Source organism: Corvus kubaryi, unplaced genomic scaffold, assembly GCF_017639235.1.
Source record: "Corvus kubaryi isolate FWS band 111438036 unplaced genomic scaffold, C.kubaryi_AGA036_p1.0 36938, whole genome shotgun sequence".
NCBI lineage: Eukaryota > Metazoa > Chordata > Aves > Passeriformes > Corvidae > Corvus > Corvus kubaryi.
This window is the reverse complement of record NW_024580987.1, coordinates 43,826-57,723: the sequence shown is the minus strand read 5'-3', so window position 1 is coordinate 57,723 and position 13,898 is coordinate 43,826. Positions and strand designations below refer to the sequence as shown.

General features: G+C 49.4%; 2 protein-coding genes across 3 annotated transcripts in view; one reads left to right on the top strand and one right to left on the bottom strand.

The window, feature by feature from the left end:
- Positions 1-40: 40 nt before the first annotated feature.
- The window catches only part of LOC121660797 (methanethiol oxidase-like), a gene marked incomplete at its 5' end in the record, with an annotated part of 33,613 nt that continues 19,755 nt past the window's right edge, over positions 41-13,898 (top strand). The window contains 8 exons of the mRNA XM_042020299.1: positions 41-326; positions 3,366-3,548; positions 4,213-4,391; positions 5,051-5,129; positions 5,522-5,643; positions 5,762-5,854; positions 6,491-6,609; positions 6,856-7,035. Of these exons, the coding sequence (XP_041876233.1) occupies positions 41-326; positions 3,366-3,548; positions 4,213-4,391; positions 5,051-5,129; positions 5,522-5,643; positions 5,762-5,854; positions 6,491-6,609; positions 6,856-7,018 (1,224 nt within the window). The remainder of the gene's footprint in view (positions 327-3,365; positions 3,549-4,212; positions 4,392-5,050; positions 5,130-5,521; positions 5,644-5,761; positions 5,855-6,490; positions 6,610-6,855; positions 7,036-13,898) is intronic.
- LOC121660796 (methanethiol oxidase-like) lies at positions 7,812-13,496 on the bottom strand. Of its 2 annotated transcripts, none has more exons than XM_042020297.1 (12): positions 13,405-13,496; positions 12,744-12,797; positions 12,344-12,456; positions 11,394-11,582; positions 11,048-11,168; positions 10,762-10,944; positions 10,265-10,446; positions 9,973-10,051; positions 9,537-9,658; positions 9,349-9,441; positions 8,895-9,013; positions 7,812-8,458 (listed from the first exon to the last, which is right to left on the bottom strand). In XM_042020297.1, exons 1-12 carry the CDS (start codon positions 13,406-13,408, stop codon positions 8,296-8,298), a joined length of 1,422 nt encoding a protein of 473 aa, XP_041876231.1. In that variant the 5' UTR covers positions 13,409-13,496; the 3' UTR covers positions 7,812-8,295. The 2 variants fall into 2 exon arrangements, with proteins under 2 accessions (XP_041876231.1, XP_041876232.1); XM_042020298.1 differs by having other exon boundaries at positions 12,744-12,793; positions 13,405-13,487.

The following is a 13,898-nucleotide window of genomic DNA, read 5'->3' as shown; positions in this document are numbered from 1 at the left end:
TCCCTTTCTGCCTTTCTTCTGACCCCCCCCCCCTTTTTTTCCATTCCTTTTTCCCCCTTTTTTTCCCCTTTTCCCTGCGAACATTCCCAAACCCTCCCTCCCACTACCACAGGATCCCTCCAGCTGCTCCCACACATCCCCGGCCATAAATCCGCATTTCCCAGCCCTGATTTCCAGGACTTTTCCCCCTTTTTGCCGCTTCCAGGTGGTGGAAGCTGAGGAATTGTCCCGCAAAGGGAACGCGGCTTTTCCGCACACCTCGCACTGCCTGGGCTCCGGGGAAATCCTCATCAGCTGCCTGGGGGACGCTGCTGGCAACGGGAAAGGTCTGGATCCTTCCACATTCCATGAAAACCCCCCGGGCCTTTTACCTCTCCAGCCACACGCTCCAAAATCCGCGGAATATTTGGAATTTCCCTGCTTCTTTTAGCACGTGCCAGCGGTTCTTCGTGGAGTTGTGAATTCATGTCATGATTAATTATAAATTATAATTATAAATTAAAATTATAAATGATGGGAAATCATTTGAGGGGTTGGTATTATAGGGAAATATAAAACCAGGAAGGCCAACAATAACAGGAAATAACTTTAGGAATTATTCTAGGAAAATCCGGAATTTTGGGGAATTATTGTCGGTAATCGTGAAATTATGGGAAAGAATTTTAGGGATTGTTATTCTGGGAAAAGATGGAATAAAGAAAATACCAAGAATAAAATTGTGGGAAAGAATTTTAAGGATTATAGGAAAAAGTGAAATTATAGATTAATTAATTAATTATAATTAATAATTATAATATAATTATTAATTATTAATAATATATTATTAATACATTATAATATTAGGAAATTAATAATCATAATCATAATAATTAATAATAAATAATTAATGATAATAATTATTAATAATATTTAATAATTAAGAATAATTAATGATAAGAAAATTAATTAATAATGATAATAATATAAATTATTTTTAATAATAATTAATAATCGTTAATTAATAATTAATAATTAATAATTAATTGATTATTAATAATAACATTTAATAATTAATAATAATTAGTTATAGTACTTAAATAATAATTAATAATAATTAATTAATAATACATTAATTAATAATTATAATAATATTAATTATTTTAAAGAATAATTAATAATTAATAATTAATGATTAATAGTTAATAATTAACTGATTATTAATATTAATTTTTAATAATTAATAATTAATCATAAAATTAATTAATAGTTAATAATAATTAATTAATAATAAATTAACTAATAGTTGTAATAATATGAATTATTTTTAATACTTAATAATTAATATCTAATAATCAATAATTAATAATTAATATTTAATTGATTATTAGTAAAAATATTTGATAATTAATAATTAATAATTAATAATAATAGTTAATTAATAATTGGTAATGATTAATTAATAATAAATTAATTAATAATTAATAATGATTAGTTATCATAATTAATAATTAATGATTAATTAATAATAAATTAATTAATAGTTATAATAATACGAATTATTTTAATAATAATTATTAATTAATAATTAATTATTAATTATTAATTAATTATAATAATTATTTATTAAATACTAATAAGTTAATTGATAATTATAATAATATTAATTGTATTTAATAATAATTAGTAATTTATAATTAATAATTATTAATAATAATTAGTTAATAATTAGTAATAATTAATTAATAATAAATTAATTAATAATTATAATAATATCAATTATTTTAATGAAAAAGAATAATTAATTACTGATTAATAATTAATATTTAATTGTTTATTAATAATAGTATTTAATAATTAATAATAATTAATAAATAATTAATAAAAATTATTTAATAATAAATTAATTAATAACTACAATAATATTAATTATTTTTAATAATAATAATTAATGCTTAATGATTGATAATTGATTATTAAAAATAATTTTTAATAATTAATAATTATAATACTCAATTAATAATTAATAACAATTAATTAATAATAAATTAATTAATAGTAATAATATGAATTATTTTAATAATAATTAATAATTAATTATTAATTAATAATTAATAATTAATAGTAATTAATAATTAATAATTAGTAATTAATAATTAATAATTAATAATTAATAATTAATAATAATTAATTAATAATTATAATAATAGTAATTATTTTTAATGGTAATTAATAATAAATAATAATTAGTAATTAATAATTAATTGATTATTAGTAATAATATTTAATAATCAATAATTAATTATAATTAATTATAATAATTATTTAATAATTACTAACGCTTAATTAATAATTAATTAATAAAAAATTATAATAATATTAATTATTTTTAATAATAATTAATAATTAATGATTAATAATTAATAATTAATAATTAATTGATTGTTGAAAATAATCTTTAATAATTAATAATTAGTTATAATAATTAATTAATAATTAGTAACAATTAATTAATAATTAATTAATTAATAGTAATGATATGGATTATTTTTAATAGTAATTAATAATTAATAATTTATTAATAATTAATAATGTTAATTAATTAATAATTAGTAATAATTAATTAACAATAATTTAGTTAGTAATTATAATAATATTAAATATTTTATTAATAATTAATAACGATAATTAATAATTAATAGTAATTAATTAATTAAAAGTTTATTAATGATTATAATGATATTATTTATTTTTAATAATAATTAATAATTAATGATTAATGATTAATAATTAATTTATTGTTAATAATATTTAATAATTAATAATTAATTATAATGATTAATTAATCATTATTAATAATTAATTAATAATAAGATAATTAATAGTTATCGTAATAATATTAATTATTTTTAATAATAATTATTAATAATTAATTATATTAATCAATAATAATTAATAATTAATTATTATAATTATAATTATTAATAATATTTAATAACTAATAATAATAAAAATTAATTATATTAATTAATAATTGTAATAATTAAATTAATAATAATAAAAATAAAAAAAAAATAATAAAAATTATGGGAAATATTTTAGGAATTATAGGAAAATGTAGAATTATAGGAAATTGTTAATCATGACATTAATAAATTATGGGGAATAATTTCAGTAGCTATTGTTATAGGAAATTCCAATTATTATAGGGAAAAAATATTATTAATATTAATAATAGGGAAAAGAAATAATAAAGAAATTAAACGAAATGAAAAGAAATGGAAAGAAATGAAAGCAAATACAAGGAAATGCAAATAACGGATTCGTTTGCTTCATTTCAAGCTCCTGAAGTGTCTCCACAGCCTTTTTGTTTTGGGAACTTTTTCCAGGCACTTTCATCCTCCTGGATGGAGAAACCTTCGAAGTGAAAGGCAATTGGGAAAGGGGAGGGAGAATCCCAGCCCTGGGCTACGACTTCTGGTACCAGCCCCGGCAGCAGGTCCTGCTCAGCACCGAGTGGGGCGTTCCCAGGATCCTGGCGCAGGGATTCCACCCCAGGGATGTGGAGCAAGGTCGGTGGGAAATCCCAGAAAATTCCCTTGCTGAGCCAAAATCCCTGGAAAAAACCCCCATTGGAATTTCAAGAAAAAATGGGATTTTTGAGAGCAAAAATACCTGAAAAATTCCATTTTGGACAGTGGAAATTCCTCAAAAATTCAATTTTGGTGAGCGAGACTTCCCAAAAAAATTCAGGTTTTGAGAGTGGAAACTCCTGAAAAAATCCACTTTTGGAAGTGGAAATTCCTGAGAAATTAATTTTTTAAGAGTCCAAATTCCAAAGAATTTTCATTTTTGAGAGAGAAAATTCAAGAAAAATTCCATTTTTGAGAGTGGGAACTCCTAAAAAATTCCATTTTTGCATGGGAACTCCTGGAAAATTCAATTTTTAAGAGCAGAAACTCCCAAAATATATTCCATTTTTGTGAGTGGAAATTCCTAAAAAATTCCATTTTTGAGCGTGGAAACTCCTGGAAAACTGCATTTCTGAGCGTGGAAACTCCCAAAGAATTCCATTTTTGAGCGCTGCGACCCCTAAAAAACTCCATTTTTTTGGAAAGAATCCTGTGTTTTAACCCTCATTGCCCCCAAAGCCCACACCAACCTTTAACTCCCTGTGAAAACCGCCGGATTTGGGGAATATTTTGGGAATATCCCTCCCCGTTTCCCCCTCGCCAGGGCACTACGGGCGCCACATCAACGTGTGGGACTGGAGCAGCCGCTCCCTGCTGCAGGAGATCGATCTGGGAAAAGGCTCCATCCCGCTGGAAATCCGCTTCCTGCACGACCCCAGCGCTTCCCAGGGATTCGTGGGATGCGCCCTGAGCGGGGAGATCCAGCGCTTCTACAAAACCCCGGTGAGTTCCTGGAAGTTCGGGACAAAAGGGAGCCGGGAATTGGGGATTTTCCATGGAATTCCTCGGTTTTTATGGAGTTCTCCGAGGTTTTATCACTCTGGGATTGTGGGAAGGAGAAACCATCCAGGGACATCCCGGGGACATTCCCACTGTTCCAGGGGGGTCCTGGACACTCCCAGGGATAGGGAATCCATGGAATAACCTGAGCCAGGATCCAGAATTTATCCCTAAAATCCAGCCTAACCCAGCCCAGGGAGTCCTGGAATGGTTTGGGATGGAAAAAGTCCTTAAAGATCCCTAAAATTCCAATCCCAGGGACATTCCCACTATCCCAGGCTGCTCCAGAGATGGGAAATCCATGGAATCACCTCTCCCAGCAGCTCCCTGCCCTCCCAGGGGAGAATTCCTCCCTGGATATCCCACTGGGAATGTCCCCAGTGTCACCTGGAGGCTTTGGAAGCTCCGGGAAGACCCAAAGGGAACGGAATTCCTTGGATTTGTTGGATTTTCTCCTCCCAATCCCGGCTCAGCTTCCCTGAGCTCAACAAATCCAGGGTTGGGAGCTGGGCTTGGATCATCCCTCCCAGCTGCAGATATTCCATGGATTTGGGGAATTTGGGGAATTTTGGGATAACGATTCCGTGTTTTCCCTCCCTCAGGAAGGGAACTGGGCAGCGGAGAAGGTGATTCAGGTGCCCAGCAAGAAAGTCCAAGGATGGCTCCTCCCGGACATGCCAGGTCAGTGAGAGCGAGTTTGAGGAAAATTTGGGAATTTTCTCATGGATCCAGAGCGGATTTTGGCCAAATTTGATCCTTAAATGGCAAAAAATTCCCAATTTTTGTGGTTTTTTAAGGGAGAATTCTGGGATGAGCAAAGGAGCCCTGTGGTGGGAGGGGGATCTGCTCTGTGCTTGAGGTGGGATTTTCCAGGAAAATCCTTGGAATGTGGGGCTGGATGTGCTCAGGAATTCTGGGAATGCTGGAGAACCCTGGAATGATCCCAAGGTCAATTTTGTTTCTCCCAACTTTTCCAACCCCTTTTTTTGATGCTTCCAAATGGGAATTTTGGGGTTTGGGGTGTCTCTGGTCCCTCCCATTCCTTGATTTCCCTCTGGAATTCCCCCGGGAAGGTCTGATCACGGACATCCTGATCTCCCTGGATGACAGATTCCTGTACTTCAGCAACTGGATCCACGGGGATGTCCGGCAGTACGACATCTCCGATCCCAAAAATCCCAGGCTGGTGGGGCAGGTGAGGAAAAACGGGAAAACACTCCCAAAAATCCAACTCCAAGCTCATTCCCTCCTTTTTTTAACGATTAAATTTGGATTCATTTTGGTTTTTCCCATGGAATTTGATCGTTTTCCAGGTTTTTCTGGGAGGCAGCATCTCCAAAGGGGGAGCGGTGACTGTGCTGGAAGATCGGGAATTGCAGGATCAGCCAGAGCCTTGCGTGATCCAGGTGAGTTTTCCCGAATTTTTCCCAAATTCTTCCCTCATTTCGGAGATTTCTGATGTCAAAAACCCCGGCCGAGGTTGTTCCTGCCTGGATTTTCCTTCCTGAGGGATGGGTTCATCCCTAAAATCCGAATTTTCCCTCGGAAAGAAATAGCGGAATTAGTAAAGTTGGGAAAAACCTCCCGGCTCTCCCAGTTCAACCATTAACTGATGGCTTTTTCCATGGAAAATTTTGGGCTGGGGATAAAAAAATCCCTTGGACACCCCCAGGGCAAGGAAATGTTGGCATTTCCATCCCTGGAATTCCTTGGAGAATCTCTGGATGTGGCACTTGGGGAGTGCCACAAAAAGGAGGCAAAAACAAGAAGCAGGAAAGGGAATTCCTGCCAAAAATTGGGGAAAACACTTGGACTTGATGATTCCTGGAGGGCTTTTCCAACCTTAATCCCACAATCCTGTAAAAAAATTCCAGAAAATTCCAAATCCTTCATCCTTTTTTTCCTGACTCATCTCCAACGACTTCAGGCCTCCCATTCTGAGGCAAAAATTCCCCCCCCCCCAAAAAATCCATTTCCTCCCTAAAAATACGGATTTGCCGCTCCGGAATCCGGGATTTTGGAATCTTTTCCCAAAATTTTAGGGAAAGAAGATTCCCGGGGGTCCGCAGATGCTGCAGCTGAGCCTGGACGGGAGGAGGCTCTACGTGAGCACGTCCCTGTTCAGCGCCTGGGACCGGCAGTTCTACCCCGAGCTCATCAGGTCAGGGACTTATTGATTACTTATTGATTACTTATTGATTACTTATTGATTACTTATTGATTATTTATTGGTCAGTAATGGATTAGTAATGGATTAGTAATGGATTAGTAATGGATTAGTAATTGATTAGTAGTTTATTAGCATCAGCCAAGTCTTTTCCTGGCCCCAAACCCTTTTCCCATTCCCTCTTTTCCCATTCCCTCTTTTCCCAAACCCCTTCCCAACCCTTTTCCCATCTGTTCCCAGGGAGGGCTCCGTGCTGCTGCAGCTGGACGTGGACACGGAGAAGGGGGGACTGGCAGTGAATCCCAAATTCCTGGTGGATTTCGGGAAGGAGCCGGGGGGCCCCGTCCTGGCGCACGAGATGCGCTACCCGGGGGGGGACTGCACCTCCGACATCTGGCTCTGATCCCAGGAAATTCGGGATTTATCCCATTTTTTACCCTTTTTCCCCCCTTCTTTTCCCTCCACTTCCCTTTTCCCAGGGATTTTGGGATGCCTGGAGCTTCATCCGCTCCCAAAATTCTGATTCCAGAGCAGCTTCTCTTAAAACTCGTCTCCTTCTGCACTCCTCAAAGATCAAAACCCCAAATAAAATTCTCCTTCCAGAGCTGAAATCCCATTTTTATAGGCTTTTGGGAATTTTTGGCATTTTTTTGATTCCAAAAAATATCATTTTCCAACATTTTTCCAACTTTTTTGGTTGTATTTCCACTAAAACTGCGAGTTTTCCATTGGATAAGGCACCTGGTGTCATTTCCCAACCTTTTTCCCATCTTTTTTGCTGTATAGAGATAAAATAGGGAAATTAGGGAAAAGGGGATAGAATAGGGATAAAACAGAGAAACAACAGGAAAAAATAGAGAAAAAATAGGGATAAAATATGGATAAAATGGGAATAAAAGAGGGATAAAATAGAGAAAAAATAGGGATAAAGTAGACATAAAATGGGGATAAAACATGGATAAAATAGAGATAAAATGGGAATAAAAATAGGGATAAAATTGGGATAAAATCCACACCTGGAAGAAAACCCACCAGCGAAGAACCAGCAAAGGGAATTTGTCCCAGAAACTTCCAGCAATCCCTGCACACCCCGTGCCCCATCCCGGGGATTTTCCCAGCCCCGCTCCCACCCTCAGCCCCTGGCGGGATTTGTTTCCCCCGGGATGAGTTGGGAATGAGACTCGGGAAGCTGCGGCTGATGCGGGGAACAACTTTATTTATTCCAGGCTAAAGCAGGGCCGGGGCGGAGCAGCGTCGGGAAGGGCTCGGGATTGCCGGGAAAGCGCCGGGAGCGCTGCAGGGAATGTCCCGGGACAGGGACCGAGCCGGGCCGGGCACGGGATGGGAGCCGGGAGCGCTGCAGGGAATGTCCCGGGACAGGGACCGAGCCGGGCCGGGCGCTTCCCTCGCTGCTGCCGAGGCTGCCGAAGTTCCGGATCCCGGGAAGAGCCCGGGGACATCGCGGGGACATCGCGGGGACATCCCAGGGACAGCCGCGGGTCCCGGCGCTGCTTTGCCCGGAGCGGGATCGAGATTCCAGCGGGAACGGGGACCCCAAAGGCCGGAATCACCCGAGGGGACCCCACACCCAACACCCGAGGGGACCCCACACCCATCACCCGCCGGGACCCCAAGGGCAGCACCGCAGGGGGAGGGGGCGGCGGGCGCTTCCCGGGATCCCTAGGGCAGGATCTCGGACTTGGAATCGCCGCCGGCGAAGCGAATCTCGTGCGCCAGGCACGGCCCGTGCGGCTCCTTGCCGAAATCCACCAGGAAGTTCTTGTTCACGGCCAGGCCGCCCTTGTCCGTGTCCACGTCGAGCTGCAGCATCACCGAGCCCTCCCTGCGTGGGGACAGCGGGGGCTCGTGGCGACAGCGACCCCCGGGCTGCGCCACGGAGCCCGCCCGGAGCCGCTGCGGAGCCCGGGAGAGGATTTGCCAGCCCCGGGAGAAGGGGATGGCAGCGGGGCCGGCTTTGGCTCCCGAATCCCCTCCGGGAGCGAGCGAATCCCTGGGCAGGATGGGCCAGGACGGGCTCGGGCTCACTTTTGCTCCCGAATTCCCTCTGGATGATGAGGACAGGATGTGCCACGACTGGATCCCCTCGGGCCGGGGCTCATCCCTGGCTCTGCTCAGTCCCGACCCGCCCGGGGGCTCCGCCGGGAGCGGCTCCGGGCCAGCCCCGGGCGGGTCCCGGCCCCTTGCCCGCCCCCCGCCCCTCCCGTTCCCGCAGCGCCCCCGCACCGGGGGGGAGCCTTTTCCAGCCGGGAATTCCTTACTTGACCATGCTGGGGTAGAACTGCCGGTCCCAGGTGCTGTATAAGGAGTTGGTCACGTAGAGCCGCTTCCCGTCCAGGCTCAGCTGCATCTGGCTGGGGCCGCCGTACACGCGCTTGCACTGGGCACACACGGACTGGGGTCACTGGGGGCACTGGGGGCACTGGGACTGGATCCCAGCAGGGGAAGGGAAGGGAAGGGAAGGGAAGGGGAAAAGCAGGAGAAGGAGCAGATCAGAGCAGGAGCAGAGCAGAGCAAGGGAAGAGCAGGAAGGAGCGGAGCAGGACTAAATGAGAGCAGGAGCAGAGCAGGAGCAGGTCAGAGCAAGAGCAGGAGTAGCTCAGGGACTCATCAGAGCAGGAGCGGATCAGGAACATGTCAGATGCAATCGGCTCGGCTCAGAGCAGCTGAGCGCAGGCTGAGGCGCGGGCGCTGCCAGCCCTGCCAGGCGCTCACCTTGACCACCAGCGGCTCGGGCTGGCACTTGAGCTCCTCGTCCCTGCACACGGTCACGGGGCCCCCTCGCAGGATGCTGCCCCCCACGAACACCTGCAAGGGACGCGGTGGGACACGAGCGTTCCCCGGGCCCGGCCCCGCTGTCCCCGCGCCCCGCTCGGCCCCCCGGGCCAGGGGCTGCCCCTCACCTGCCCCACCAGCCGGGGCTTGCAGTTCCTGCTCAGCTCGTACTGGCGGATGTCCCCGTGCAGCCAATTGCTGACGAACAGGAACCGATCGTCCGGGCTGATGATGAGGTCGGCGATGAAGGCTGCGGGCACACACGGGCTCAGGGCAGCGCCGGGGGAGGGCACGAGGGGTTGGGCTCAAGGATTGGGCTTTGGGGTGAAGCAGGACTTGGGTAAAGCAGGATTTGGGCTCACTCAGACTTTGGGCTCACTCAGACTTTGGGCTCACTCAGACTTTGGGCTCAGGCAGACTTTGGGCTCAGGCAGACTTTGGGCTCAGCCATGATTTAGAGTCACGCAGACCTTGGGGTCAGCCAGGCTTTGGGGTCAGCCAGGCTTTGCCCGGCTGCAGACCTCGCGGAGGGAACAGGAATGCCACCCCCGAGGGCACACGGACCTGGCATCTTGGGCATGATCCAGCCCGACACGTCCTTGGGCGGGATGCGGATCACCTCCTCCACTGCCCAGTTGTCTCTCTGCACAGGGACACAGAGCCGCGGCTGAGCCCCCCGGTGCCCCCGATGCCGAGGCGGGGATCCCGATCCCGATGCGGGGCACACCGGGCTCATCCCGGCCCGCCCAGGCTCTGGCTCCGGACCCTCCCTCTCCCCGCTCCTCCCCTTCGTCCTCCCCGCGCTCCGGCCCGGCCGGGTCCCCCCGGCTGCCCCGGGGCCGCTCCCGGCACTCGCCTCGCACGATTTGTAGAAGCGAAAGACGACCCCGCTCAGGGCACAGCCCACGTAGCCCTCGGCGGCGTCGGGGTTGTGCAGGAACCGCACGTTCAGGGGCAGAGAATCCTCGCCCAGGTCGAAGCACTGCGTGAGGCTGCGGCAGGACAAGTTCCACACGTTCAGGCGGCGCCCGAAGACCCCTGCGGGACACGGGGGAAAAGGGTCGCGGGCGAGCAGGGCCAGGGATCCCTCCCCGGAGGGCTCCTGGTGGGGATCGGCAGGGAAAAGACGGGATTTGGGGAGGAGAAACTGGGAAAGGGCGGGATTTGGGGAGCAGCCAGGGAAATGCAGGATTTGGGAGCAGCCGGGACCAGCCCGCCCCCGGTGCAGCCCCTGCCCATCCTCAGCCCGAGCCCGGCGAAGGCGCCGGGGGCACAAATCGGCCTCTGTGGGGGCACCGCCCCCCGGCAGCCCCTGGCTCGGCCCTGGCATTGGTGCCACCCGCGTGTCCCCACCTTTCTTGAAGTCATCGGGGTTCAAGCCGCGCCCGGCCACTTTGGGCACCACCCCGGCCGAGCTGACCAGGACGTTGTGCCGGGGCTGGTACCAGAAGTCGCAGCCGCTCGGGGGAACCTCGCACTCGTTCTCCCAGTTCCCCTTCAGCTCAAAGGTCTCTCCGTCCAGCACCACGAAGCCACCTGGGGCACACGAGGGACGCGGCGATGACAAAGCCGGGCTCCCGCGAGCTTCCCGAGATGGGAAGTTTGGCAGGGAAATGGGAATTCTGGCAGGAGAATTCACCTTTGGCGTTGCCAGCGGGGTCGCCCATGTTGGCGATCAGGACGTCCCCGTTGGGCAGGGGATGGGTGACAGCCAGGTAGCCCTTGTTGCACTTCCAGAACACATCCACGGGCTCGATCGTCTGCAAAAATCAGCACAAAGTTCCGCCTCCGCCTGCTCGCCGCCTTTCCCGGCATCGCAGAATCCTCTGGGGCCGGGAAAGACCCCCAGGATGGTCCAGCCCAGCCTCTGGACACTCCCTGGCAGAGCCCCTTCCTCTCCTCCCTCCATCCCTCTCTCCATCCCTCCCCGTGCCCCCCCGGTGTCCCCCCTCCCCGCCGCTGCCCGGGGCTGCCCCCGGCCGTACCTTGCAGATCCGGGGCGCCCGGCACTGGGAGCCCACATCCACCACGTAGATGCGGGAGGAGATGAGGCAGGGCAGGACCAGCTTGGTCCTTTTGGCCGCGGCGCCGCTCTCGAAGCAGCCGCAGGCGGGGCCCCAGCCCGCGCAGTGCAGCTCGTCCTTGAGGTTGGGCATGGGCAGCCGGTGGATCACCTGGGCACAGCCGGGGGAAATTGGGGAATGCCCCGCCGGGAGCGGCCCCGGCCTCGGGGCGTCCCTGCGCAGGGGCTGCGAACGGCCGGGAGCGGCCGGCGAGGAGAATTCTGCTCGCGGGGAATGAGGGACGTGCAGCTGCCCGCCGGCATTGCTCAGCGTTCCCACCGAAATTCGGGGAGTTGTGGCTGCGCAGAGCTGCTGTTCGTCCTCTGGGCCGGGCTGGGGCTTTGCTCTGCCGAGTCCTGCCGAGGATGGAGCTTAAAGCGCGTTTAAAATGCTCCAAAGCCTCTTTTGGCTTCCGAGAGCCTTTGATTCCAAGGGGGATTTTTGAATGTGCTGGGAGTTGGGAAGGGAGTCGGAGGCAGCGCACGGAGCTGGGGGTGATCCAAGCACGATCTGGCGGGGGGGGAGCGGGAATGGCGCAGGGAAGGGGAGGATTCCCGGCAGGAAAAATCCCGGAGCGCTGCAGAGCCAGCGGGGCAGCAGGAAGGAGCGGAGCCCTGACGGCGAAACTCCCAAAACTTCCCCAGGTGGCTCCGGACGGGACAGGGCCGGGACGGGGGACAAGAGCCAGCCCAGGCTGGGGGGACACAAAGCTGCCCCGAGCCCAGAAGGGGCCGGGCAGGAGCGGAGGGGACACGGGACAAGCGGGTTTTCCCAGGAAAAAAGAGTCCGAAGGCCGCCCCCGGAGGCCTCGGGAAGCAGAGCCCCCGCAGCGATCCTTCCCCCCAGGAAGCCCAGCAGGAGGCAGCGGGTACCTGGCCGTAGTGGGGGGAGCGGGGGTTGAGGTCCACGGTGGCCAGGAAATCGGGTTGGTCGATGCAGGTGGACCTGTAGGTGCAGGTCACGTAGGCGACCTCCTCCCTCGGGGCTGGGGACACAAAAGCGGGCTCAAACCGCGCCGGGAACCCCCAGCAAGGGCAGGAGAAGCTCCGGGCAACTCTCAGAAACGCCCGAAATGATTTCCAGGATGCTGCGAGCTCCTCCCGTTGCCCCGTCCTGCCCCGGGGCCGTTCCTGCCCCGGGAACAGCCGAGGGGAACCTCCCGGAGTTCTCCCGCTGGGCAAGCGGCTCAGCACGAACACCGAGCTCGGGGGATCCCAAAGAGCCCAAATTCCCCCGTGCCAGCCCCGTGCCAGCCCCATTCCCAGCACTCGCCTTTCAGCACGTCGGGGCACGAGGGGTACTCGTAGCACGGAGCTCTGCATCTGTCTGGGGAGACGAGGGGACACCGTGAGCCCCGGCCCGGCGCCGCGGCTCCGGGCTCCCGGCGCAGAGGGTCCCTCCCGCCCCGCGCACCGGGGCCGCCCCAGCCCTCCCCGGGACCCAGCGGGAGCGCTCGGGGCGGCGCCGGCACCTCCCGGCTCCAGGAGGGGACCCCGGGGACAGCCCGGAGCCGAGCCCTGCCCGGGGCCTCGGAGCCCCTCGGGGACCCCTCCCCACCGCGGGGATGGGACAGAGCAGGGACGGGATGGCGACAGAGCTGCCTCCGAGACCGAGACCGGGACGGGGACAGAGCTGTCACCCTGAGCCGGGACAGGATGGGGACTCAGCTGTCACCCTGAGCCGGGACGGGAGGGAAGGTCCAGCAGGGAAAGTCCCCCTGGACCCCGGGCCCCCTGGAGCAGGGAAGGGCCCCTGAGCCCCGCAGGAGCTCCCCAGGGCCCAGCAGAGCCTCGGGACCAGCGGCACCGCGGCCAAAGCTCGGCCCCAGCTCCCCCCTCCTGCCCAGCTGTGGACAAAGCCAGCTGTGCCCAGCTGTGCCCGGGCCGGGGCTGCGGGCCCGGAGCTGCGGGGGGAGGCTCCGAGGCTCCCTTACCCATGGCTGGAGCTTTGGCGGTGCCCGGTGGTGGCGGCCGAGGAGCTGGAGCTGGAGGGGCAGCTGCTGTCTCCGGGCTGCAGCGGCTGTGCTGTGCCCAGGCTGCTCCCGGCGGGCCTTTTATCCCGGGAAAAGGGTGGGGGGAGCGGGGCCAAGCCCAGGGAGGGGCTGCCCAGCGCTTGGGAGGTGCCAGCCCGGCGCTGCGGCTTCTTTCCGCCTCCCCGCCGCCAATCTGGGGCCAAATCTGCTGCTCCCTGCAGCTCCCAAACCCTCAAACACCGCCGGCCCTATCTGATCCCGGCCTCGCTCCCCGTGGAACGGCTGCTCCAGCCTCCCATCCGGCCCCATCCAACCCAGCCCCGTGCCCAGAGCATTCCCAAAGCCCGGCCGGAGCCTCGGCCCCACCAGCGGCTCCCGGGGCTTGCAGGGGCCGAGCCCACGGAGGCACCAAAGGCTCCTCTGGGATCCGGATCCCGGCAGGAGGCACGGCCCGA

Excerpts from the sequence above, each read along its gene's own strand:
- LOC121660796 (XM_042020297.1), bottom strand. Across the intron at positions 11,169-11,393 it reads GGGCGCCCCGGATCTGCAAG|ACGATCGAGCCCGTGGATGT; the intron begins GTACGGCCGGGG and ends TGATTTTTGCAG. Across the intron at positions 10,945-11,047 it reads CCCCGCTGGCAACGCCAAAG|GTGGCTTCGTGGTGCTGGAC; the intron begins GTGAATTCTCCT and ends CGTGTGCCCCAG.